At 36.6% G+C, this 24260-nt stretch overlaps 2 protein-coding genes across 6 annotated transcripts; both read left to right on the top strand.

The window, feature by feature from the left end:
* Window positions 1–4366: 4366 nt before the first annotated feature.
* LOC117987865 (dopaminechrome tautomerase-like) lies at window positions 4367–12991 on the top strand. The gene is made up of 4 exons (XM_034974932.2): window positions 4367–4786; window positions 9211–9382; window positions 11456–11637; window positions 12023–12991. The coding sequence occupies exons 1-4, from the start codon at window positions 4549–4551 to the stop codon at window positions 12973–12975; spliced, it is 1545 nt and encodes a 514-aa protein (XP_034830823.1). The 5' UTR covers window positions 4367–4548; the 3' UTR covers window positions 12976–12991.
* A 4677-nt stretch (window positions 12992–17668) lies between these two features.
* LOC117988018 (dopaminechrome tautomerase-like) lies at window positions 17669–24151 on the top strand. 5 transcript variants are annotated; one of them, XM_069502424.1, is made up of 5 exons: window positions 18306–18331; window positions 18820–18982; window positions 19682–19833; window positions 22285–22463; window positions 23161–24151. In XM_069502424.1, the coding sequence occupies exons 3-5, from the start codon at window positions 19682–19684 to the stop codon at window positions 24048–24050; spliced, it is 1221 nt and encodes a 406-aa protein (XP_069358525.1). In that variant the 5' UTR covers window positions 18306–18331; window positions 18820–18982; the 3' UTR covers window positions 24051–24151. The 5 variants fall into 5 exon arrangements, with proteins under 5 accessions (XP_034831013.1, XP_069358524.1, XP_069358527.1 ...); XM_034975122.2 differs by lacking the exons at window positions 18306–18331; window positions 18820–18982 and adding an exon at window positions 17669–17841; XM_069502423.1 differs by lacking the exons at window positions 18306–18331; window positions 18820–18982 and adding an exon at window positions 18070–18193.
* Window positions 24152–24260: the final 109 nt, after the last annotated feature.

Genomic DNA, 24260 nt, shown 5'->3' with positions numbered 1-24260 from the left:
AATTTAGAAAATCCCTCAGGACGTCTCGCCAGATGGGGTTGTAGATTATCACAGTATAATTTTGTTATCGAACATAGGAAGGGTTGTGATAATGTAGTTCCGGATACCTTGTCGAGACTCATACACGTAGATGTAGTTGGTGATCGTAATGATAACTCTAGTCAACAAGTTTTGGTAGATGACTGGTATGACAAAACATTTAATGGCTGTAAAATCAATCCAGCAAATTTTCCGAATTTTTGTATTTTGAACGATAAACTATATCGTTACAGTAAATGTAAATACCAGCTTCTCAGTGAGTTCGACTGGAAAGAGGTAGTCCACAAGAACGACATCCTTAGAATTATGCAACAAAACCATGCAGATGCAACTGCAGGTCATTTTGGTGTGTTCAAAACTCATCGCAGATTATCCCTCAGATATTTTTGGCGTGGTATGTATAAGGACGTGGTTGAGTACGTTAAGAATTGTGATACTTGCTCTGCGTATAAACACACGACATCAGCCACTCCAGGTCTGCTAGGGAAGCCTAAAGTCTGCGAGAGACCTTTTCAGGTCATTTCGGCTGATTTAGTCGGACCTTTGCCTAGGTCTAAATCAGGATTTACATTTCTTTTTGTGGTGACGTGTTGTTTTTCGAAATATACAATGTTGTTTCCGTTACGGCGTGCCACAGGTGCCGCTGTTGTTAAAGCGCTAGAGAATTTTGTATTTTTGAACCATAGTGTTCCAGAGACTGTGATTGTGGACAATGGGTCCCAATTTACAGGATCTGAATTCCGTAATCTCATTAAGCGTTATAATATTCCGAAATTACACTACACACCACTGTACACTCCGCAAGTTAACCTTGTTGAGAGGTACAATAAGGTTGTTATGACTGCTGTAGCCGCTTTTGTGAAAGATAACCACAGGTCCTGGGACGAAAACCTGTACAAGGTCCAGTTCGCCATAAACAGTGCGGTTAATGAATCCACTGGATTCTCCCCGTTCTTCCTTGTCCACGCTAGAGAACCGGTTTTAAATGGTTCCTTCTATAAGGACACGGATAAGGAGTACGAGGCCGGAATTCCAAGGGAGGAATACGCAGGAAAGTTTGGAACTTTGGAGGACATATTTGGTCAGGTTAGGAGAAATTTGTTTCAGGCTCATGCAGAGTATGCAACGCATTACAACTTAAGGCGTAGGTCTGCAAGCTATTCTGTTGGGGACATAGTGTGGAAAAAGACCTATCCACAAAGCGACGCTACAAATTTTTTCGCAGCTAAGCTGGCACCTAAGTATGAAAAGTGCAGGGTTGTCAAGGTTTTGTCACCTTTGGTTTACGAACTAGTTAGAGTAGCTGACAACCACCCAATAGGCACTTGGCATATTAAGGATATTAAGAAGTAGATATTTGCCATTACTTAGTTTGGTCTAAACTGTTTGAATATTTAAGTTATCAATATTCAATTAGGAATTTGTATGAGTGTAGTGATGTTCTGAATTAACAGTTACATTACCATGGTTCAGTTGAGGATGAATGTAGTGGATGTATGTAGGGATGAATATGTGATGATTGGAATGCTTGTGGTAGACCAACCGGTAGAGAAAGTAAAAATGCAAATATCGTACTTTGGGGATAACGAAAAGGGGGGGTTTTGTGTTTTGTTTTCGTTTTCCTTCTAGATAATGGATCATTTCTGTTATTTTTCCGATTCTGTTCCGAGATCTATTTTCTAGGAGAGTTATTTCGTTTTTTTTTTCTCATATTCCGATTTTGATTCGGTTTTTATTTTTCCGAATGGGATAGAGAACGGTTGCCATATCAGATGGACCCGTTCACAACCAGTTTTTCCGTATTTGTTGAGTAACAAATATTAAGATGGTAGTTTAAAGAGTGAACCACCGTAGGCCTAGACGCATTCTATCAGTCAGCTGAAGAATGATGCCAAGATGTTTCCACTCAAGTGTCTTAGACACCATGAAGTTTTTTTTGTATATATTCTTTTTAGAAGTTAGGGTTGTGTAGTTAAGTATAATGTATAAAACCTTACACTGTTTTCAGTATATTTATTTTGTTAGACAATTTTCCTTGTTAGTAGTAGATGTGCGTTCACGCGTAACTTCTGTGTTTTTTTGTTTGTTTGTTTCAGGCAAATTGTTAGTAGTTGTTGGATGACGCTGAGGGCAGCGTGGTTCAACCTGTTGAACCTTTTCGTAGGAGGGGAAGTATTGTGACGTTGTAAATTTTGAACTACTAATTAGCGTTTCGCTTTTAATTAAAATCTATTTTGTTCAAAGTATGTTGGTGCCACCTAGCATCAAGGTGCAGAACTACGCGTGGGTCGATGTTCAGAGTTCATTCGAGCCACAATAGATGGCGTTTGCTTCGTTGTCAATTGTCGTAAAAATAAAACAAAATAATTAAATAAAACCATAATATCATTTGTTTATTGTTAAGTCATTAACAAAACGGTTCTTATAATATATCCTTAGGTTCCGCAAATATTCAAAAATGAATTGGCTTCATGATCAAACTAACTGAGAGCGGCCACACTCGGGTTGCGTCTGGCAACACCGATTGGTGAGATTTAGAATTTTTCTGGAGTCAACATGTGAAGACGAATTTTTTCGTTCCAGGAAAATCTCACTCCTTTTCGCCCATGGCTTCGCCTGGGAAAATACAATAGTTATAAATTTAGTCATCCTAACGTATTTCAATGTTTCATCAATTATGGTGAGTGAAAAATCAAGTAATGTGGATTCGACAAAATGGCGGTTTGGTTAGAGAAAATCCTAATTTCATGATTTTCCCTTTCAGTTCCAGTTATTTTACCTTCCCAAATAAATGAGGATAATGGGTTGTGGGTGGACTCCTGAAAACCATTGGTGGCCAGGAGTTCAATAGGTGAGTTGTGTTTGATCGGGAAAATTCCACGTGTCGAAATTTTCACACAGCACAAATTATAATCTTGTTTTTCTTTGTTGCAGGGTTTCCGTTTGCGTTTCCGTTTTTAGTTTTCGGTTTTCCGTTTTTTTCGCTTTCGTTTTCCGTATTTATTTCTTTTGCACATTCACGTTGGCAACTTAATTCTATGGATAAGACTTGGTGAAAATCTTTGTAATGAAACATTTCGGTTGTGAAGAATCAAGTTAAATCGAGTTTTGGGAGCTTGGCCGATGCCGTCCAGCTACCTTGCAGTCTTCGCACCTACAAGTAAGCAAATGTTTGTATCCTGGAACAGTTTAGTGAACCTTCTTAGTGTATGTGTACAGTAAGAACCCTGTCTTTACTACTGAGCTTTTATTTTGAAACAATTTTATGAATTTTACTGTGTCATTGTCTATTCCATGCCAATGGCATCTTAAATTTAAAACATAGATTTTATGTACTATCTACCTAAGGCATTCTAATGTATCTAAATTAAGTCTTGGCATTAAGCTAGAATAACTAAGCATTATTAGCCATCACTATGTATTGAGCGACCCCGGTAAAAGTTACATTAAAACAATTTTGCCTAACATCTAGCAAATTTCATTTATAACACCTCATATACATTACAAGGGAGTCGACGGCTAGCTTCTATTCTTTACTAGGTAGATAGATCAAGTAAAGTAAATTATTATTTTCCTCTAATCTTTGTAAGGTGGTAGATTATTCCGTATCCGGGTATATTTCTATTCCGCCCAATTTATCACCCTTACAATTAAAAGATCAAGCTGTTTCCTGTGATATTGAAACAAACTTTAACTTGAGTAGCTATATCTTTCAGGTATAGTCCGCGACAGGTCGAGATGGCAATCGGGGTATGAGGTGGGGTGACGCTTCGCACACTCGCACGTCACTCGCTCTCGCCCGCACCGGGTTAGCGCGGGGGCTGTGCGGGTGTGCTGGGACGTCCCCTCCCCGATTGCAACATCGACCTGTCGCGTACCGCGTACATATAGTTATGGTGGTTTTAATAGGTACTTGTCTAAAGATGCCGTTAGTAATTTCGCGTAAAATATCGTCCTAAATTACGGAAGACACGGTTAGAGAAAACTCTATCACACTTTCTAATAAATTCGTATCAGATGAACTAGCATACCTGATAGGTATTTTCATATTTATTTATAAAATCCAATTAATACAACAGTCAATTAAATTATTTGGCGCTTTCGCATAACATCAGTATACTAGACTTATTATAACAAATGCAGAGTTGCAGCATGAAAGTAACGCATTGGTTGAGCAAAAAAAGATTGTTATATTGCTAATCAAAACAAGGCAATAAAGGCTCTAGGTATGTTATATTATGTGTACTTATGTCACTTATTATTAGAAGGTAATATATTCAAGCGGTCGAAGAGTTTCGTGAGGCGTTTATGAAAGGGCAACCCACTATAACTGCACCAACAGACTGAGATTACAGTTGAGCTAGTACTTACGTTCACGCAGGCTGCAATGCAAGCTACCGTTATGCTGATATTTTATAAAACTTTGAATTTCAACTTTGACTAAAAAATAATAATGTATTTCATAACATTTTTTAATTCTTTGGAGTGTTATAACGTTTTTTTCTCGTGATGGCTGTGTCACATCAGTGGTTTATTCAGTGGTCAACCCCATCATTGCTCTTCGCCGATATCAATAGGGAGTACAACAACATTAACCCCAATTGGAATTACAAGCAAAACTACAGAAGCCCTTACGAACGCCCATCTACACCAGTTAACGAAGATTATTATTATGATGATAAACCTAATTATGGAAATAGTAATAATAAAAATAATGATTACGAATCGAAAAGATCAGAAATTAGCGGTGAGTTTTTTTAATTGAATTTTCCTATCAATTAGGTATCTTAAAGTGCACCTGTTCCGTGGTAATGAGTATTCATTGCTTACATGCATGCTTATTTAAGCAGATAAATTGCGGTTACCAAGTCCGCGCCGTTCAATATTAATTTAAAGTGAATTATTATGTAGGTAGGAATCACCTATTTTATTAAATCTAATTTATTATATAGAGAGCAAATCCTTATCCATTAGATGATTAGAAGATTACAAGTACATGAGGAGAAAACGAACAAAACGGTATAATTAAGTAGATACCTAGGTACCTACACGAAATTAAATTTTACAGGAGGAGCAATAAACTGAATGGAATCTGTATTTCGTTACTTTTTCTTCGCAAGCTCCTCTATCTTCTTCTGAAATGAAAAACTGGAGCTACATTTTCTAAGAAAGGGCACTAACAGAATTTTTTTTCTTTATATTTTTTTAATTTAATAAATGAGCTATCGGTGTCTGATTCAAAAAATACTCAAGCGCAAGGTCAAGTTATCGATTGGTTTGTTTTTAATAAAAATACTCATCTGTCCATCCTACAAATAAATGGGCGGGGCATTGGCACATTTCCTGATCATAAAATTGTGTTTTATATAAGTAATAATATAGGAAATTACATTATTTTATAAAATAAATTTTGCTTCATAATAATATGAACATAGAGTGAAGAAATATGTGTTATAATATAGGAAGTATAGGAAGTAGCTTTATATAATAAGAAAAATATTTTTTAAACAGGAGCTGTTGTCTTCGAATAAAAAAATGTGAATACCTACTTAGTTGCAAAACAAGTGTTGACCAATTTTTTCACCAACAGAGTGAAGTCATAAAAGCCTTGATCTTTATTTTAACAATATTATGGAAAAATCATCAGTTCTAGCCAGGAAATAAAAAATATCTTTTGCAGTAGGTACCTACCACGTCTACGTATACTTATTTAGAACTTGATGTTTTGCCAAGGTCTCCCAAATCTTATTTTGAACAACAAAGCAAACTTTTTGGACTTGAAAGGTCAACAAGACAAGTAGAATTTATTGACGATAAGAAGTTAGAGTAAAGTGTACACATAGGAACTGTAACAAGAAGATATACCTACTCAGGTGGGTTCCCACAACTACAATGGAAATAGTGAGTGTAGCCTGCGCAAGTATAGTAAGCAGCAGGTTGAGATGGGAATCGGGGAGGGAATACGCACACGCACAGCCCCCGCGCTAACCCGGTCCGGGCGAGCGCGGGTGACGTGTGGGTGTGCGGGGCGTCCCCCAGCCTCATACCAAGTGCCATCTCGTGATGTTGCGCACTATAGATATCCTGTGGATACCCTTTTGGATTTGCCTATGCATGGGATTTCATGAGCATCATGCTCTATACGACGCCCGGCCGGTCGTTTACACAGGTCAAGTAATCCGCACATGAGGTGTATTGAGTGCAAGCTACATGTACCGTTTACACGCACTATTAGGTACTAGTTCACTCTATACACATTTAAGTATAGTATTGTACACCGCAACAATCCTGCATAGATAGTTGGAGAGAAGGAAGAATAAATATTTAACAAATAAAAGGTACAACATGCGATCTCCTTTTTAAGCAATTCTTATGTATTACCTGATTGCAATCAGCGTTATATGCATATTTATTTAAATAATAAGTATCAAGTCCAAATAATAAAACTGCGTGAAGCAATTTCATGTTCATGGTCTGTAAGAACAGTGTAACGATGTTGTTGGTGCAATAAGTAATGGTGAAAGTTAAGGCTATTAAAACTATCGTTTAGCCACATACGGAAATTATCGAACACCAACAATATATTATTTACTATTAGTTTTTGCTTGCGACATCGTCAGCGTAGATTTAGTTTTTTTAAAGCCCTATGGTTACGCTACGGTACCCCCCACGTACCTGTCAGATGAAATGGATCAGCCGTAGACAATCAAATATAAAAAAGAACCGGTCAAGTGCGAGTCGGACTCACGCACTGAGCGTTCCGTACCTACTACGGAAGAAATAAAACGGTAAGAATCACTTTTGTTAACGAACCGCAAAAGTCACTTTGTTTGTAGAGGTTTTTTGTTAATATAAAAAACTACGATACAGCGTTACTGTTACTTTTTCTGTAAAATATACATAAACTTCTATTGACTATAATTGTTTCGGGTTTTTCGATTGGTAAACTTCGGAGATAATGGGGAAAGAACGGTATTTTTTCGACATTATGCACGATAAATCAAAAACTATTATGCATAAATTTTTTATTTATTTATTATCAAATCAAAATACATACAAATCAAAAAGCTTAAACTAAAAACACTGAAAAAACCACAGAGGTTTGTCCTCAGTGCCTAGCTGCAACGATTGGTGCCTATTAACTAATTACTTAAAGAAATAATCTACAGTAGATACCTACCTACTGTAGATTATTTCTTTAAGTAATTAGTTTCAAAACAGATTTTTATTCCTTTTTTCGTTCTATACAGAACGAAGTAAGGAATAAAAATCTGTTTTCAAATGTACCTACAGATAAAGCCCTTTCATATGATAGTCCACTTGCTATAGTTATCTTACTTTAAAAATTGAAAATACTAAGTACCTAATTAATAGTTTATGAACACACATTTTAATATTTTTTTACGTGATGTAACTACAAACTCACAGGTGTGGATTTGGAAAGCTTTGTTGGTGAATTGATATTTTAGGTACCAGGCAATACACTCAAAAGCTTAAAATAAAAAAATATTAAAAACCGACTTTTTTGTGTGTGTGTTTTAATGTATGTACCTATGTATGAAGTCGGGCGAGAATAAAATACACGAAAAACTAGAAATCAAAGCGTGTAGAAACAATTTTTTTTACTTTGCACTTAGTGGTTTTGGAAGTCAGTTTTTTAATATTTTTTTATTTTCACTGCTACAACGCGTTGTGAGCTTTTTTTTCGCTCAATTAGCATTTTCGGTCTTTGGACGTAACATATCGCCTGTTTGCGACTGTAACGTGTTATTACGGAAAAGTCTGTCATTTTTAAGTAACAATGTTCAAACCTATATTCTATATTAAATGATATTAAGTTACATTCAAATCCTAATGGTCCTTAATCTATGATACTGACGGTTTATTCCAAACACACCATCCTTCTAAACTCGATAGAAACCTTCGGATAAAGCCTTCGTATAATTATGATAGAACTTCACTTACAGGTAAGTTCGTTTAATCATTAATTTACAGCCATTGCAAAATATATTTTTACCAAACATCAAGTTTTATTATTATAATAACACCAATGTGTTATTTTAAAAAAACTTGATTTTTGGTACAATTACCTAGTCGCAAACAGGCGCAAATGGGCACAATATTGTAGAAATTCAGGGAAACCATTGCAAATTAATAAATTTTCTTATGGCTTGAAGTCATAAAGTCTGTTAAAATTAAGAATGCTTTTACAATTTAAAAAAAATGTATTATCTGAGATTACGTAATGAAATGAAATATCCATTGTGACTACGACAACTTGGCAATGAAGAGTTTCAATGGTTTAGAAATAGTATTCATGGATGGGTGATGACTGATGAATTGCAGCAATAATTTATTGAAGGACAGACCAAATTATCAAATGTCTTCGGCCTATCGTTTTACAAACACGGCACGCAAAGCCGTGCTAAAAAATAGTACTTATAGAAATAAAGTAGGTACCTATCATGCAAACCATAGAGTCACAGTAAATTATTACCTACCTATTAGAATATTATGGTAGGATATGTAACTGTAGGAGAACCAAAGTGACCGACATAGCTCAATGAATTAGCCAGCTGAAGTGGCAGTGGGCAGGTAAACACGTTACACATACCAATATTGTTGTTGTTTAAATATTATATTACTGTAATTTTTTTGCATCATATAATTATTACCTATCTCACCTATCTGCAGCATAGTACTCGTAGATCGAAGATCTAGGTACCTACAGTCTCTCTAAAAGCTCTCCAAACTCCATAACATATATTAAACCCGACTAACCACTACAAAGTAAAAAAATATCTAGACAAGACGTGTGTCAAAATAATATATCATAACTATTCTGCTATTCAGTGAGTATGTTAAATATGAAAAGGTATTCAAGATATTAGATTTTCATAAAAATTCATATTTAATGCACAGTCATTTTACCTACACGTGAGAATATGCTTGCTATATTGAATGAATTGTAGCAATTCTAGCAAAATGTTGAATTGCAGCACAAATACGACAAGATGATGATGATGATGAATAGCTAGGATTTCGATCAGAGATTAGATTAGTGCGTAAGCAATATCCGAGTTCAATTCGAGTTTTTATATCCGCATTTTCACGGACTCGGATCGGATGAGTGCGTAAACTTAGCTAAGTATGTTCTTTCTCTGATTTCAGATCGGACTCGCGCAGCGGGTGTCACACTATGGCTTGCGATGTTAGGACTTTCTCATTCTCAGTCCGTACCCACTGACACCGAGACTCTGCCCTTCAGTACGCTGTACAAGTGGAAGCATGTAGATTTCGAATTTCCGTCAGAGAGGCATCGTCTTTACGCCATTGCCAAAGGGTGGGTAGACTGGGTACAGTACGCGGCAGAAAGTAATGCCTATACATCGGCCTTTAGAATGTCATTTCAGCTTTGTAGAGCGTTGTCTCTGTCACTCATATCTATGACGTTTTGTCAGTTTCAATGACAGCTCTATAAATCTGCTATCTCCTTCTAAATGTCGATGTACATTACTTTCGGCCGCGTACTGTACCTACCATACTTTACTATCAAAATATTGCAAACAACAAAATTGCAAATCCAATTTTTCGAAGTTTAATATCACTCGCTTTAAAGGTGAAGGAAAACATCATGAGGAAACTTTCATGCCTAAGAGTTCTCTATGTATAATGTTGTCAAAGATGAGTGAAGTCAGCCAATCTACAATTGGCCAGTGTGGTGGACTATGGCCAAATCCTTCTCATACTGAGAGGAGATATGTTCTCTGTAGTGAGCCGGCTATGGGTTGATCATGATGATGATGATATTTAGTTACAATAATTGGTTCTTACTCATAATATTATTGTGGTGGCTTAGTAATAGGGTCCCGTTGGATACGGAACCCTGAAACTATTTTTGCCGATACATTCTAATTTTTAGTGTCGTAAATAACGTACTTGATACGTCAAGGACGTTATGCGTTATTACCTATATTATGTTCAAGTATCACTTACCTACCAATTCAATTTGAATACCATCTTTCGACATAATATTTGGTGAATTTTTAGTGTGTTTACACTATTAATGATATAAGTACTTATCCGGCACGAAATATTGGCAAAAGGCTCATCTAAATACTTCACGGATTTTTGTGAATGTCCAGTAAGCTTACAGGTACTTACATAATCCAATGATAGAATAGAATTTGTAGACTGATATTTTGGTAACAAAGTTTTCTGCAAAGAGCATATGCATATTGCTAAGACAGGACATGACAGCAAAGTGTCCAACAAATAGGTGTTCTGCGTTACTGTGTCTAATGCCTATGCTATGCTTTTACTATTGTCTATCGTAGTCTATCACTGAAAAGTGCTTATGATGTCACCTAATAAGTCACCACACTTACTCGAGATGGCAATCAGAGTGGGGACGCCCCGCATACCCGCACAGCCCCCATCTGAACATTTCCCCATCCCCATTCGAAGCCGACCTTTCGGATTTGCAATCCGCTCCATTAACAACCGCCAGCGTGATCGTTTGATGTACCTATACGCTATCACAACTCACAACTATAGGCCCCACTTTAGATAATTTAGAAATGAACTAACTAGATTTAATTTAAAATATAAGCTAAAATCCTATTATATTAACAAATTGTAATGATCCCCATTTTTGTATGAAATGTAATGTAATAAGAGTTTCTATAAACAATTTATATTATAAATACTATCTGTCCCGGCTTACTCACGTGTGTAGTCGACGTTAGCCCGACTAGTTTCGAACCCATACGGGGTCCTTTTTCAAGGGAGTCCGTCCGCGCCCGCGCCGCGGTTTTGACTGCGGGACGCACGTGCCGCTGCCCGTAGAGCCCGTTGTGAGGGTGGCTGGGGTGGGGGGGGGGGGAGACAGCTGCCGATCGTCTCCCGACAGTTCCTGCTGTTCTTCATCACTGGAACCGTCACCGAAATCCAGGCACGCGGAGCTAATGGTGTCCCGTCCCACGACTGATGCCCTTGTCTTAGCGTCAAAAAGCGGTTTCCACGCTGAGGGTAGCATCCATCCATTGTCACGATTGAAATTCGGGTGGCGACTAACCGCGGCGCGGGCGCGGACGGACTCCCTTGAAAAAGGACCCCGTATGGGTTCGAAACTAGTCGGGCTAACGTCGACTACACACGTGAGTAAGCCGGGACAGATAGTATTTATAATGGAAATCACTCACGGTAGTTTAAACGCTAAAACAATTTATATTGTTTATAGAAACACTATTATTATTATTATATATTAAGAAGTAGACGGAATGACACACTTTTTTAACCTTCGTGGTTTTTTGCTGTGTCTAAATTGGATTTGTTAAACATTCTCTATGTTGGTAATTTAAAAAAAAAAAAAATGTTCCTCCAATTTCATATTTTTTACCATATTGCATTTCAGGGATTTCATTCCAGCCAATGTTTTACCACTGGGTTTGGAAGTTTGGGGCTCTCGAGTGTTTGTGACGCTGCCTAGTTGGAGACGAGGTGTCCCTGCTACGCTGGCAACGGTGTCTCGTACCGGAGGAGTCACATCTCCGCGCCTCAAGCCGTATCCTGATTGGAGCTACCATAGAGCCTTTAGTAAGTGAAATATTTAGGTTGTTAAAAATATTACTGCCCTATTAGTTTATTACTAAGCATAGGCTTAGTAATAGACTAATAGGGCAGTAATATTTTAGTAATAGACTAGTACCTAGTTACCTACGTAATTTGAAAAAGATTCAATTTTCGGTTGAAGATAAAATTAGTATAGGTGCCTACGGTGCCTATCATTATTATCATCATTATTAAACTGCCTAGAGATAAATCTAGAGACTTACGAGAGAGATTTTAGAATTACCAACGACAAAGCGTCTGCGCACGCCTTCGATGAACTGAATAGCAAAAACCTTTTCTTTAACAAAAATTTATTTTCTATTATGGAATTGCAACGCAGTGACAGAATATATTGTGTACTCTTTTTCAGGTAAAAGCAGTAACTGCTCAGGCCTAACATCAGTTTTTCGTATGAGCGTTGATCCCTGCGGAAGACTCTGGGTTTTGGATTCTGGTCAAATAGATTCCCAGGACGATCCAAAACAAATATGCCCACCAAGCATCATAGTTTTTGACCTACAAACTGATTTGACTGTCGCAAGATACATTATACCGAAAGAATATGTGAAAGAAGATTCTTTATATTCAAATATTATTGTCGATTCCCGGACGGATGACTGCTCGGATCTTTATGTCTACATCACCGACACATGGCGCTTTGGACTGCTCGTTTTTCGCGAAAGTGACGAAAGTTTTTGGAGATTTTCGCATCACTTTTTCTATCCTGACCCACTAGCTTCTAATTATACTTTACATGGGCTGAATTTTCAGTGGTCGGATGGAATTTTCGGGCTCGCATTGTCTCCTATAGATGAACACAATGAAAGAATACTGTTCTTTCATTCTATGTCAAGTTACAGAGAATTTTTTGTGAAGACGTCAATTTTAAGAGATGCTTCTCGTGTAAATAACAGTGTTACTGAATTCAAGCTGCTCGGTGAAAGTAGGGGACTTTTTGGGCAATCTTCAGCATCAGCGATTGATAGTCGAGGCGTGATGTTCTATGGTTTAGTGACAAGAGACAGTATAGGATGTTGGGATATGAGGAAACCGTATCTAAAAAGGAACACGGGTGTAGTTGCAATGAACACAGAGACTTTAATTTTCCCTAACGATATCAAAGTTGATCAAGAAGTGCGTCAGAGTGTTTGGGTGATATCAAACAGGCTGCCAATGTTTCAAGCTGGACCTTTAAGTCCTAATGACTATAACTACCGTATAATGTACGCAGATACGTCTGAAGCGGTGCGAGGCACTGTGTGTGATCCAAATGTTTCGCTAGTTCATTTTCAAACTATAAATACTCGTAACTGGATGAAATAGCTCGTACTTTGCAAAACTTACCTATGTACACAATTAATAGTTCTCAATTTTAATTTAAAACAGATCTTCTGAAACTAGTCCTTTATTCTATTCATTCTTCTATGAAGTAAGTATAATATTAATAAAGTGACCTAAATATTCTACATGTTTCAAATAATGGAATTTTCAGATATCCTCGCTAAAGTAATTGCGGGGAAAATCTAGTTCATCTATTATACAATATAATATTATATAAGCTAAAATATAATAATTGCCCTATTATTTTGTAGCCTAAAATGTCAGACAATAACACAATGCATGCTTGTTAAAGTTATGTTCCAATGTTATATTAGGTATCCTATTTTGGTAATGTAAATAACTGTTTATAGAATAATATTGATTAATGTATATTTTATTTTTTAACCGACTTCAAAAAAAGGAGGAGGTTCTCAATTCGTCGGCATCTTTTTTTTTTTTTTATGTATGTTCCCCGATTACTCGACAACGCCTGGACCGATTTTGAAATTTTTTTTTTTGTTTGAAAGGGTATACTTCAAAGTTGGTCCCATTTCAATTTGGTGAAGATCTGATGAACATCTTCGAAGATAGATACTGGAACTCCTCAACGGATAAGAGTAAATTGCTCGCGATCAGTGTAATAGCTTAGTAAACAGTAGATTTTTAACCAGTCATAGCATAATTCCATGGGGCCACTAAAAATTGTGAAATAAATTTTGTTTACAAAAAAAATAAAAACCGACTTCGTTACACAAACACTAAAAATTGAAAAATAATTTAATTTATTACCGAATATATTATGTACTAGCTGATGCCCGCGACTTCGTCCGCGTGGATGTAGGTTTTCAATCATGTAGTCGTGGTTTGGTGCAATAGTAAATGGTACAATATTAATTCACCATCAACAGTTCCTAAAAACCCATAGATTAGGAGTGCAGTACCCTGCAGCATCAGTATTGAAGAGTTGGAACTTGAAGTTCAATAATGGTATATATGTTTGGCATCTACAATATTATTTCACAATCAACAGTGGCTTAGGAATGCAATACCCTGCATCATCAGGGTTGAAGAGTTGGGATATGGAGTTGAATCATGAAGTCGTTGCTTGGTAGGTACGTAAGCCATAGTTTATACTAAGCGTAACTTTTATACCAATTCAACATCGACTATTCTTTGAAAAGAGCATCCGACTATTCGTAAGTACTTGTAAAAGTTTATTCGAATAAAAAAGATTTTTATTTTATTTTATTTTTATTTCTAAAATAGCTGATTCAAATCTAGAATTACAGTAGCTACCCGTCATCATGATGATGATGGTTGAGAAGTTGGCACTTGAAGTTTGATCATGTATCGAACGCGATAGGTCGAGATGGCAATCGGGGTGGGTATGCGCTAAGCCGGTGTGGGGGTGTGCGTGGCGTTCGCGTCCCCAAGCCTCATAACCCAATTGCCATCTCGACCTGTCGCGTACTATATCTAGTCGTTGCTTGGTAGTGTACCTACCTAGGTATTAATTCTAATTTTGGCTACCTCCCTGGCACAGTGGTAAGCGCTGTAGCACGGTAATGTTGTAGTCTTATCAATGGAAGGTCCAGGTTCGATTCCCGGCAGTGTCAGTTACGAATTTTATAAATTCTAAATTTCCTCTGGTCTGGTCTGGTCTGGCTTCGGCCGTGGCTAATTACCACCCCACTGGCGAAGTCGTACCGCTATGCGATTTAGCGTTCTGGTACGATGCCGTGATCATAGACCGTATGTCTATTCATCTATGCCTAGATAAGTTCGATAAATCGCACACGCCAGCTTAAGCTGAGCTGTACGTTTAAAGATTCCTGTACATTCCGGGTTTCAAGTTAAATGTACCTAATTGATGATTGTAATGTCTGTAATTCCTAAACTACAAAAATAAAAATATTAAAAAAACCGAATTCCAAAGACACTACAAAGTAAAAAATAACTTTTATTTCTACACGTGTATATAATATGTCGAAGACGGGCGAGCTCACGCTTTGATTTCTAGTTTCTTTTATTATGCTCGCCCGACTTCATACATTCATACACGTGTAGAAACAAAAGTTATTTTTTACTTTGTAGTGTCTTTGGAAGTCGGTTTTTTAACGTTTTTATTTTATTTTAAGCTTGTTAGTGTAAGTAGTTATTGCTTGGTACCTAAAATATCAATTCACCAGCAGCATCAGGATTGAAGAGTTGAGACTTGGAATTCAATAACATAGTCTATGCTTGGCATTTACAATATTATTTCACCAGGAACAGTTCCTGAATCTTTATGGTTTAGGAGTGCTGTACCCTGCATCATCAGGTTAGAGTATTTCGGACTGGGAGTGTCATCGTGAAGCCGTTGCTTGATACCTAAAATATCAATTCACTATCAGAAATTCTAAAATCCCCACGATTTAGGACTTTAGTACTTTGCAGCATCAGGATTGAGGAGTTGAATCCAGAATTTTTTATGTGACCACCACGAAAACTTTTTTTGTTGATTTAAAAAAAAAATTGCAAATCGGTCCAGAAACCTCGAAAAAATCGATGTAGAAAAAAGAACCACCTCCTTTTTGACAGTCGGTTAAAAACCGATGACCTTGAAATATTTACGGAACAATCTTTAAAATATCCCCTTTCTAACAAAAAAAGAATGAATGAAATCGGACTACGCGTTAATGAATTACAACTCAGTATACATTTTAACTTTCATCCCCTCTCCTACGGGAACCATGCTGAATTTCGGGATAAAAAGTATCCTATATTATTCCTCATAGTATGACCTCAAATCGTACCAAGTTTCATTGGAATCCATTCAGTAGTTTCAGCGTGATGCGCGGCCGTGATACAGACAGACAGACAGACAGACAGACAGACAGACATACAGACAGACAGACAGACAAAAATGAAAAAAATTACAGTTTTGGGTTCAGTATCGATTATAGAGTGCCCTCGAAAAAAAAATTTCAAAATATCTTCAATGTACAGAATTTGACCTGTTACAGTTTTATTATAAGTATATAATATATATATATATATATATATATATATATATATATATATATATATATATATATATATATATATATATATATATATATATATATATATATTGATACAAGAGTTAATATAGTTCCATAATAATATTTTTTGGGGTCGGTGCCAATGAGGTGCCATTGTGGAGTCCCATAAAAATATGAAGTCTAGACGATTCGCGCAGCTAAAGCTAATTGGCACCGGCACCAAAAAGTATTATTATGGAACTATATTAACTCTTGTATACATAATATATTCGGTAATAAATTAAATTATTTTTCAATTTTTAGTGTTTGTGTAACGAAGTCGGTTTTTATTTTTTTTGTAATTTATTTAAGTATAAGTACCAGTATGTTTCCAATATCTACATAATATTATGATGCTGTGTCTACACTGTGCCTTTTCAAATAAATTAACTAAGTAATATTTGTTTCTGGACAGCTAGAATTAGAAAGTTGCTCTGATTTTCCCCTCCTTGTGCATAATCTACCCAAGCATAGATGCTTGCCTACTTATAATTATTAAAGTATCAATTTCATCACCTCTACTATTGCACGATTTAAAAAATAACATTAACATTATGAAATGAAAGCCAAGAAGTTTGACCTTAAACATATTTTTGATATTGTATACCCTCATGGTTACAACGACCCGAGAATATTTATAATACTACTCCGAGAGTCATAAGGACTTTTGAGAAAGGTGCTTAATAAAACCTGAAAGTTTATAAGGTGGTTCTTCTGCATAAGTTTTTGTATTGCTAAACTATAGACCCGCAAGCCGGGACGTGTTTTGATTTAAAAACCAAAATGTTAGGCACATTTTTTATAAAATACTAGCTGATCTGTCCGGCTTCGCTATCATGGGTACTTAGGTATATAGCTTGCAATAATGCACCTTTCAAATAATGAAAGTTCGGTTGAGTACCTAGTTTCAGAGATTACCTCTTTATAATATCAATATTACCTAGATGTACTTACCTAGATAAAATTTCACAGCATCAGTTTCATGCTGCGAGTTTGTATGAGATTTTGTTATAGAGGCAGATAAGTATGACGATGAATGAAAATGAATGAATTAAATGTGCTTTATTGTACACCAACACAAAAAAATAAAGTCATAAAAGTAAAACAATAAAAATATAAGTACAATTGGGTGGCCTTATCGCTTTAATGCGATCTCTGCCAGGCAACCACGTCGCAAACGATATAATTGTATATCGTTAGTCATTAAGTAATGACTAGTGAGAGAAGGTTAAAGGGTGTAGGTTTGAGTTAACATGGAAATAAGAAATACCATTCTGAATACCTGGTAGCAACGCCTGATTTTTTTTTATGCCACTGCGTATAGTACGCGACAGGTGGAGATGGAAATCGGGGAGGGAACACACACGCGCTCAGCCCGCGCGCTAAACCGGTGCAGGCGAGCGCGAATGACGTGCGGGTGTGTGGCGTCCCCCCGCCTCATACGATTGCTATCTCAACCTGTCACGGCCTATACCTACCTACCTAGTGCAGGACTAGTTCGCCATGATTAAGTAACTACCAAGTCACTACCAAGCAACAGCCAAGCGTTATACTTAACATCCAAGATTAAGCACCTCCTCAAAATTTCCTACGGTCTCTTGGACCATGAGTAAAAACTCGAGGATAAACGGGTTTACCGCAAGTTGGTCTACTTCTTTACATAACTATCAAGTAACAAGCCGAAGTGAATCGTTGTAACACTACATCTGAATACACCAGCCCGAAAAGACGTTCAAAAACAACAACCTATAGTAACTATAACAGTGCATAGGTCTATGAATAATAGTGCACGATAAAACACGAAAAGGTAAGAGTTTTCAATTTTCTTTCTTGACAGACGTGTATCTACAAAATACTGTAATAATGAAGTATTTTATTTAATAGGAAGATACAAAAAACAAAAATACCAAACTTATTCTAGAACATAAAAATTACAAATCGAAAATATCATCTAAACCACCGAATATAAATATCAGGGCTGGCAGTTACCTCGGTCAGCATATTAGTCTGGCCATTCAATGAGGTAACGCTGCCAGCGTTCTGGGCATCCTGCCTCGTTGCGGTGGTTTAGATGATAATATTTTCGATTTGTAATTTTTATGTTCAAGAATAAGTTTGGTATTTTTGTTTTTTGTAATAATGAAGTCAATAAGTTTAGTGTTTGTGTTAATTGTTTTTGATATGATTCGTGTCGTGTGTGTTTCGTATAACAAAACAGTATAAAATAGTTTTTTAATTCAGAAATACTTTGGTTGAAAGAAAATATAATAAAAATAATATTTAGTAGGTCCTTGGACGTAAGATTTTTTTAAATAGAAACAAGTTATGCTCATCTTTTTATCATCTATTTAATCATAGCAACCTGTAAACTTTCGCGACTTGACAGAAAAATAGGGCTACCTCTAACGGCGTCACTGGCAGGCGTCAAATGTTAGTAAATATTTTGACGCCTGCCTTCCTTAACTGTCGTGAACTGTGATTAAAGTTTCAAGAGCTTTCATTGAAATCTCCTCCAGCCTCCTGCAAAATTTTATTTCATGCAATTATGTATGTTTCATAATTAGGTACCAATTATCAACTAGGAGGTGTGGCTAAACTCGTAATTCATGCTCGCTGAGTACCTTGCACGATTTGTGAAAATAACTTATTTCCGTTAATATTTTGCAATTGAATGCCTACAGTAGATTCATTTGTTTTCGTTGTTTGTTAACAAATAAACTATTAATAAACTTAAATCTAAAAAAAAACAACGTTTCGTTGTTTTGTAAATAAAATAGATATTTAGCTGTTGGTTTTGTGCGTGCAGTTAAATTATAAAATAAAATATTTAAAGATAGTAGGTACTAAAGTATTCCTCTCGGTCGGTAGCAGTTTTTTTCAGTTTAATTTTTTTACCTTCCATATTATGCTACATAATTTCGTGAGACTGGTTGGGATTACGTATAAAGGTAGGTAATATAATATACCTATCTAATCAATAAAATGAATGTCACAATTTTCCATTCGTATGTTTTTACCACGTTTTAGACCTACTAAATGTAGATATTAGGGTCATCGAAATATCAACGAGATTTTTTTGTAAATATTATAATATGTAAAATGAAGTAAGTACTTAGATATTATGTTACATTTATCTAAAACTAGCTGATGCCCGCGACTTCGTACGCGTGGATATAGGTTTTTAAAAATCCCGGGGGAACTCTTTGATTTTCCTGGATCAAAAGTAGCCTATGTCCTTCCCCGGGATGCAAGCTATCTCTGTACCAAATTTCATCCAAATCGGCTTAACGGGTCAGCCGTGAAAAGCTAGCAGACAGACAGACGGATAGACAGACAGACACACTTTCGCATTTATAATATTAGTGTGGATGAAGACTTTAAACCAGTACATTTTTGTCACATTTATAAATTACTGTAGTATTCATCACCATTCACCGAGCATGAATTTCATTTATTGAGCATGTTTATGGTATAATGTCATTGGGAAAAGCATTTTTTCCAGCGGATTATAAGTTTTTCCCAGGACGTCTGGTATCTGAAGAAGACCCCCCGTTAACAAAAAAGGCACATGTTAGATAACGTAGATACCTACAGATTATATTTATAGATTTTACAGTTATATAATTTATGTATATTTATCTTTACAGATGTTTCTGAGAACATTATTCCTAGTGACGTGTCTAGCTACCCATATAAATTCCTACGCTCAACAAGAACCACTTGGCACTCTTTACCGATGGAAGCAAATTGACTTCGCTTTTCCGACTGATCGGCATCGTCAGCTGGCCTTACAAAACGGGTAAAACCTATCTTGTTAATCAATATTCACGACACTAATTAAACTGATCAAAATCATAATATCGTAGTATTAACAATTATTATTATTATTATTATTATTTATTTATTTATTATTTAATTAGAACGGCCATAAAGCCAATTACACTAGTTAAACTACGAGTACAAACTAACATAAACATACTTACAAAAATTGTTAAAATTATAAATTTTAATAAAAAGCAAAATTATAAATTTTCACAAAAGTGCAAGATCTGACCCATGAGGTCAGCCCATTTGTCAGCAAATATGTCACAGCGAGGGGACTCCTTCAGCAGCGCGTTGAGCGCAGCCAAAGTGCGCGGTATGGGTGACGGAGCGCGCTACCGTGCGACTAAACGGACTTACGAAAAATTTGGAGCGGTGTGGCGGAGATAGCTGTAATTAGAGGGTGCATAAACGCAGCAGAGCTTGTTGTGTAGTTCAGAGCAGTCGATCACACCCCTAAGAATCTTGCAAATTGTACCAATTTAGTCGCAGTCTCTTCGGGTTTTGAGCGAGTGGAAACCCAAGTGCCCTTGGAGAAATTTTGTGGGATACATAAATGGGTAATACCCGTGCAATTTTTTATATAAATACCTTTTCAAGTAGCAAGATGTAAGTGTTTTCATATGGATTCCACATACAAGCGCTGGTTTCTAGCTTGGCACGAACCAAAGCGTCAAATAGTAGTTTTATCGTGTAACAATTTTGAAAATCTCGAGTATTACGCAAAACAAACCCCAACCGCTGGAATGATTCGGAGGCGAGTGTAGAAATATGGTCATGGAATTATCAGTTTATGGTCAAATATTACTCCCAAGTCCTTTACATTAGTTTGTCTGGGCAATTGAACTCCGTTCATTTTATACGGGAAGAAAACTGGACACCTTCTGCGTCCAAAAGTCATGACCGAACATTTATTGGTGTTGAACTCCATTCTGTTTTCGTCGCTCCATTTGATGACAGCATCGATATCATCCTGGAGTTCAACACATTCGGCCTCAGATTTTATTTCCATAAACAATTTCAGGTCGTCAGCGTATAGCAAACACTTGGCCCTTTCCAGCACTAATTAATAAATTAATACTTATAATAAAACTGTAACAGGTCAAATTCTGTTCATTGAAGATATTTAAAAAAAAAAAATTCGAGGGCACTCTATAATCGATACTGAACCCAAAACTGTAATTTTTTTCATTTTTGTCTGTCTGTCTGTCTGTCTATCTGTCTGTCTGTCTGTCTGTCTGTCTGTATCACGGCCGCGCATCACGCTGAAACTACTGAATGGATTCCAATGAAACTTGATACGATTTGAGGTCATACTATGAGGAAGAATATAGGATACTTTTTATCCCGAAATTCAGCATGGTTCCCGTAGGAGAGGGGATGAAAGTTAAAATGTATACTGAGTTGTAATTCATTAACGCGTAGTCCGATTTCATTCGTTCTTTTTTTGTTAGAAAGGGGATATTTTAAAAATTGTTCCGTAAATATTTCAAGGTCATCGGTTTTTAACCGACTGTCAAAAAGGAGGTGGTTCTTTTTTCTACATCGATTTTTTCGAGGTTTCTGGACAGATTTGCAAATATTTTTTTTTCAAAAAATCAACAAAAAAGTTTTCATCGTGGTCACATAAAAAATTCTGGATTCAACTCCTTAATCCTGATGCTGCAGGGTTACTGCCCGCCTGAGTTATCAAGATTCAGGAAGTGTTCATAGTGAATTCATATTGTAGGTACCAAGCAACGACTTTATTCTCAGACTTCCCAAGAAGTCCCAACTCCTCAACCCTGATGATGTAGGGTACAGCACTCCTAAACTATAATGTTTCAGGAAGGAACTGCGGATGATGCAAAATTATTTTAGGTACCAAGCATAGGCTACATCATTGAACTTCGGATCCTAACTCCTCAATCCTGATGCTGCAAAGTACTAAAGTCCTAAATCGTGGGGATTTTAGAATTTCTGATAGTGAATTGATATTTTAGGTACCAAGCAACGGCTTCACGATGACACTCCCAGTCCGAAATACTCCACCCGAGCGAAGCCGGGGAGGGTCAGCTAGTTATAAATATAGGTACAACTCACTTCTTATTGTGTTGGTCCGTAAAGTATTTCATACGGCAGATTCAAACTCTGAGAGATGCATCTTAATTTTTTCATCCGCAATGCAGCTTATTCGTTTGTTAGTGCAGTCCATTTATTTCAGGTAAACTAAACTAAAGGTAGGGCACTTCCCTAGATATACAAATTTTAATAGATTATGTAAAAAAAAAAATTGTCACCAAAATTTTAAAGATCTTAATAGTACCACAGTATGGAGACTTAGTAGGTACTAACTAGGTACTTTTGTTATTGAAAAACAGATGCCACACAATTAGCACAAATTAGATACCGAATTTCAATATATAATTTTCTAAAATCAATATTCCAGGCAATTCAATCAAATCAACGTTATTCCACTGGGTGTGGAAAGATGGAAAGATCGGCTTTTTGTGAGCACGCCTCGTTGGAAGAGAGGCGTCCCAGCATCTCTGTCTGTGCTACCTGTCACGGCACAGGCGGAATCTCCTTTGCTGACACCGTTCCCTAGTTGGGACTGGCATACTGCAGGTTGGTGTTTTTTTCTTTCCTTAGAAAGTTAGAATCTATGTTACTTTTACTATTTACGCGGATGCTTTTGCTTCCCTGACGAACAGTTAACGATATTTTGAACGAGTGCTGAGCGCCAGGTTGTAGCTGGGAGTTGATGCGCAAATTACAATTTCAAATCAAGTAGGTAGAGCTCCTTATTGAGCTGAGTGACAAACGTTTCTAAAGGCTAAGTAACTTTTGCATCGGTGTCGTCAAGTAGGCAGACAGACAAAATAAAAATATTTTTTCATTTGATTAGTTTATGTAAAAAATATTATGCACACAATCTATAAATATTTTAGAAGATAAATAAAAGTTAAGAATAGTTAGTTCTAATTTTGATGGAATGGGATAAATTCTTATCGGATCCGCAATTGTAGCAATCCAATGTAGTGGCGTTCCACCGCGAAAGATTCAAAAATTTGCGACGTTTCCATGCAATTTGTAGCGCTAGATAGAGTAAATTAGAAGGATTTTCTTTATCACAGAGCGTTTAATGGTTTGTGTTCATACTATCCCACACACAGTCAGAACCCAGCACCCAGTTTTCACTAGTTAAAACAGAAAAGTTTAGCATCAGTTATTGAACTGAAGGGGTTCATGATTTTCAAGAATTTATTGTTAGCATTGAAAAAAAAACATTCAAATCTTATACCATTTTAATTTCGTGTTACAGATAACTGCACCGGTTTCACGTCTATCTTCAGGATGAGTATAGACCACTGCGGAGTCATGTGGGCCATCGACTCTGGACAAGTAGAAGCCTTCGAAACACCACGCCAATTATGTCCGCCTACACTTTTTGCTATAAGTTTGGAGACCGACACTGTTCTCGGACGCTTTTCTATACCTAGTGAATTTGTTTTACAAAACTCTCTTATTACAAATCTTATAGTCGACACAAGAGATTCTGAATGTAAAGATGCACACGTTTATATCGCCGATGCTTGGCGATTTGGGCTAATTGTTTTTAGAGCCGCCGATGCAATGTTCTGGCGGTTTAGCCATTACACATTCTATCCGGAACCCCTGTTATCAAATTACACACTTCACGGGTTAAACTATCAGTGGTCTGATGGTCTCTTTGGAATGTCTTTAGGTCAAATGAATCGCGGAGATCGACCACTTTATTATCACTCTATGTCCAGCTCTCTGGAGTTCGTGGTGCAAACTTCTGTAATACGAGGCCCTTCACGTGTAAATAACGCAGTTGATGAGTTTAGACTACTCGGAGAGAGTCGCGGTCCGAGGGGACAAGTTTCCGCTGCAGCTATAGACCGCAACGGTGTCATGTTTTTCAACCTTATATCGCTAGATAGTATCGGATGTTGGAATACGCGCAGACCTTACAAGATTGAAAATTTAGACATTGTAGCACAAAATAATAACACGTTAGTATTTCCTAACGACTTACGAATAGATCACGAAATTCCACAGATTGTGTGGATAATAACAAACCGATTACCTATGTATCAATTTAATTTAATTGATCCGAATCAGTTTAATTACAGACTAATGTATTTGGAACCGAACACTGCTATTCGCAGCACTGTTTGCCGGAATTGATTTTTTCTGTTTAAGATTGTTAACTGTAATTCTGTGTGTAATGTTGTGGTGTGTGTTTAAGATTGTCAAATATTGAATAAAAGCTTTTGATTTTATATAAAGTTTTATTTGAGATTCTATTCAAGTTGTGATTCAGGCTTCAATTTTTTATGATACAATAGTAATATTTCTGTAATAGATCTGTCTGAATGAACATAATGTTTTTCTTTA

The sequence above is a fragment of the Maniola hyperantus genome, chromosome 13, assembly GCF_902806685.2.
Source record: "Maniola hyperantus chromosome 13, iAphHyp1.2, whole genome shotgun sequence".
NCBI classification, from domain to species: domain Eukaryota; kingdom Metazoa; phylum Arthropoda; class Insecta; order Lepidoptera; family Nymphalidae; genus Maniola; species Maniola hyperantus.
The sequence above is the reverse complement of the archived record's forward strand: the minus strand, read 5'-3'. Positions and strand labels throughout refer to the sequence as shown.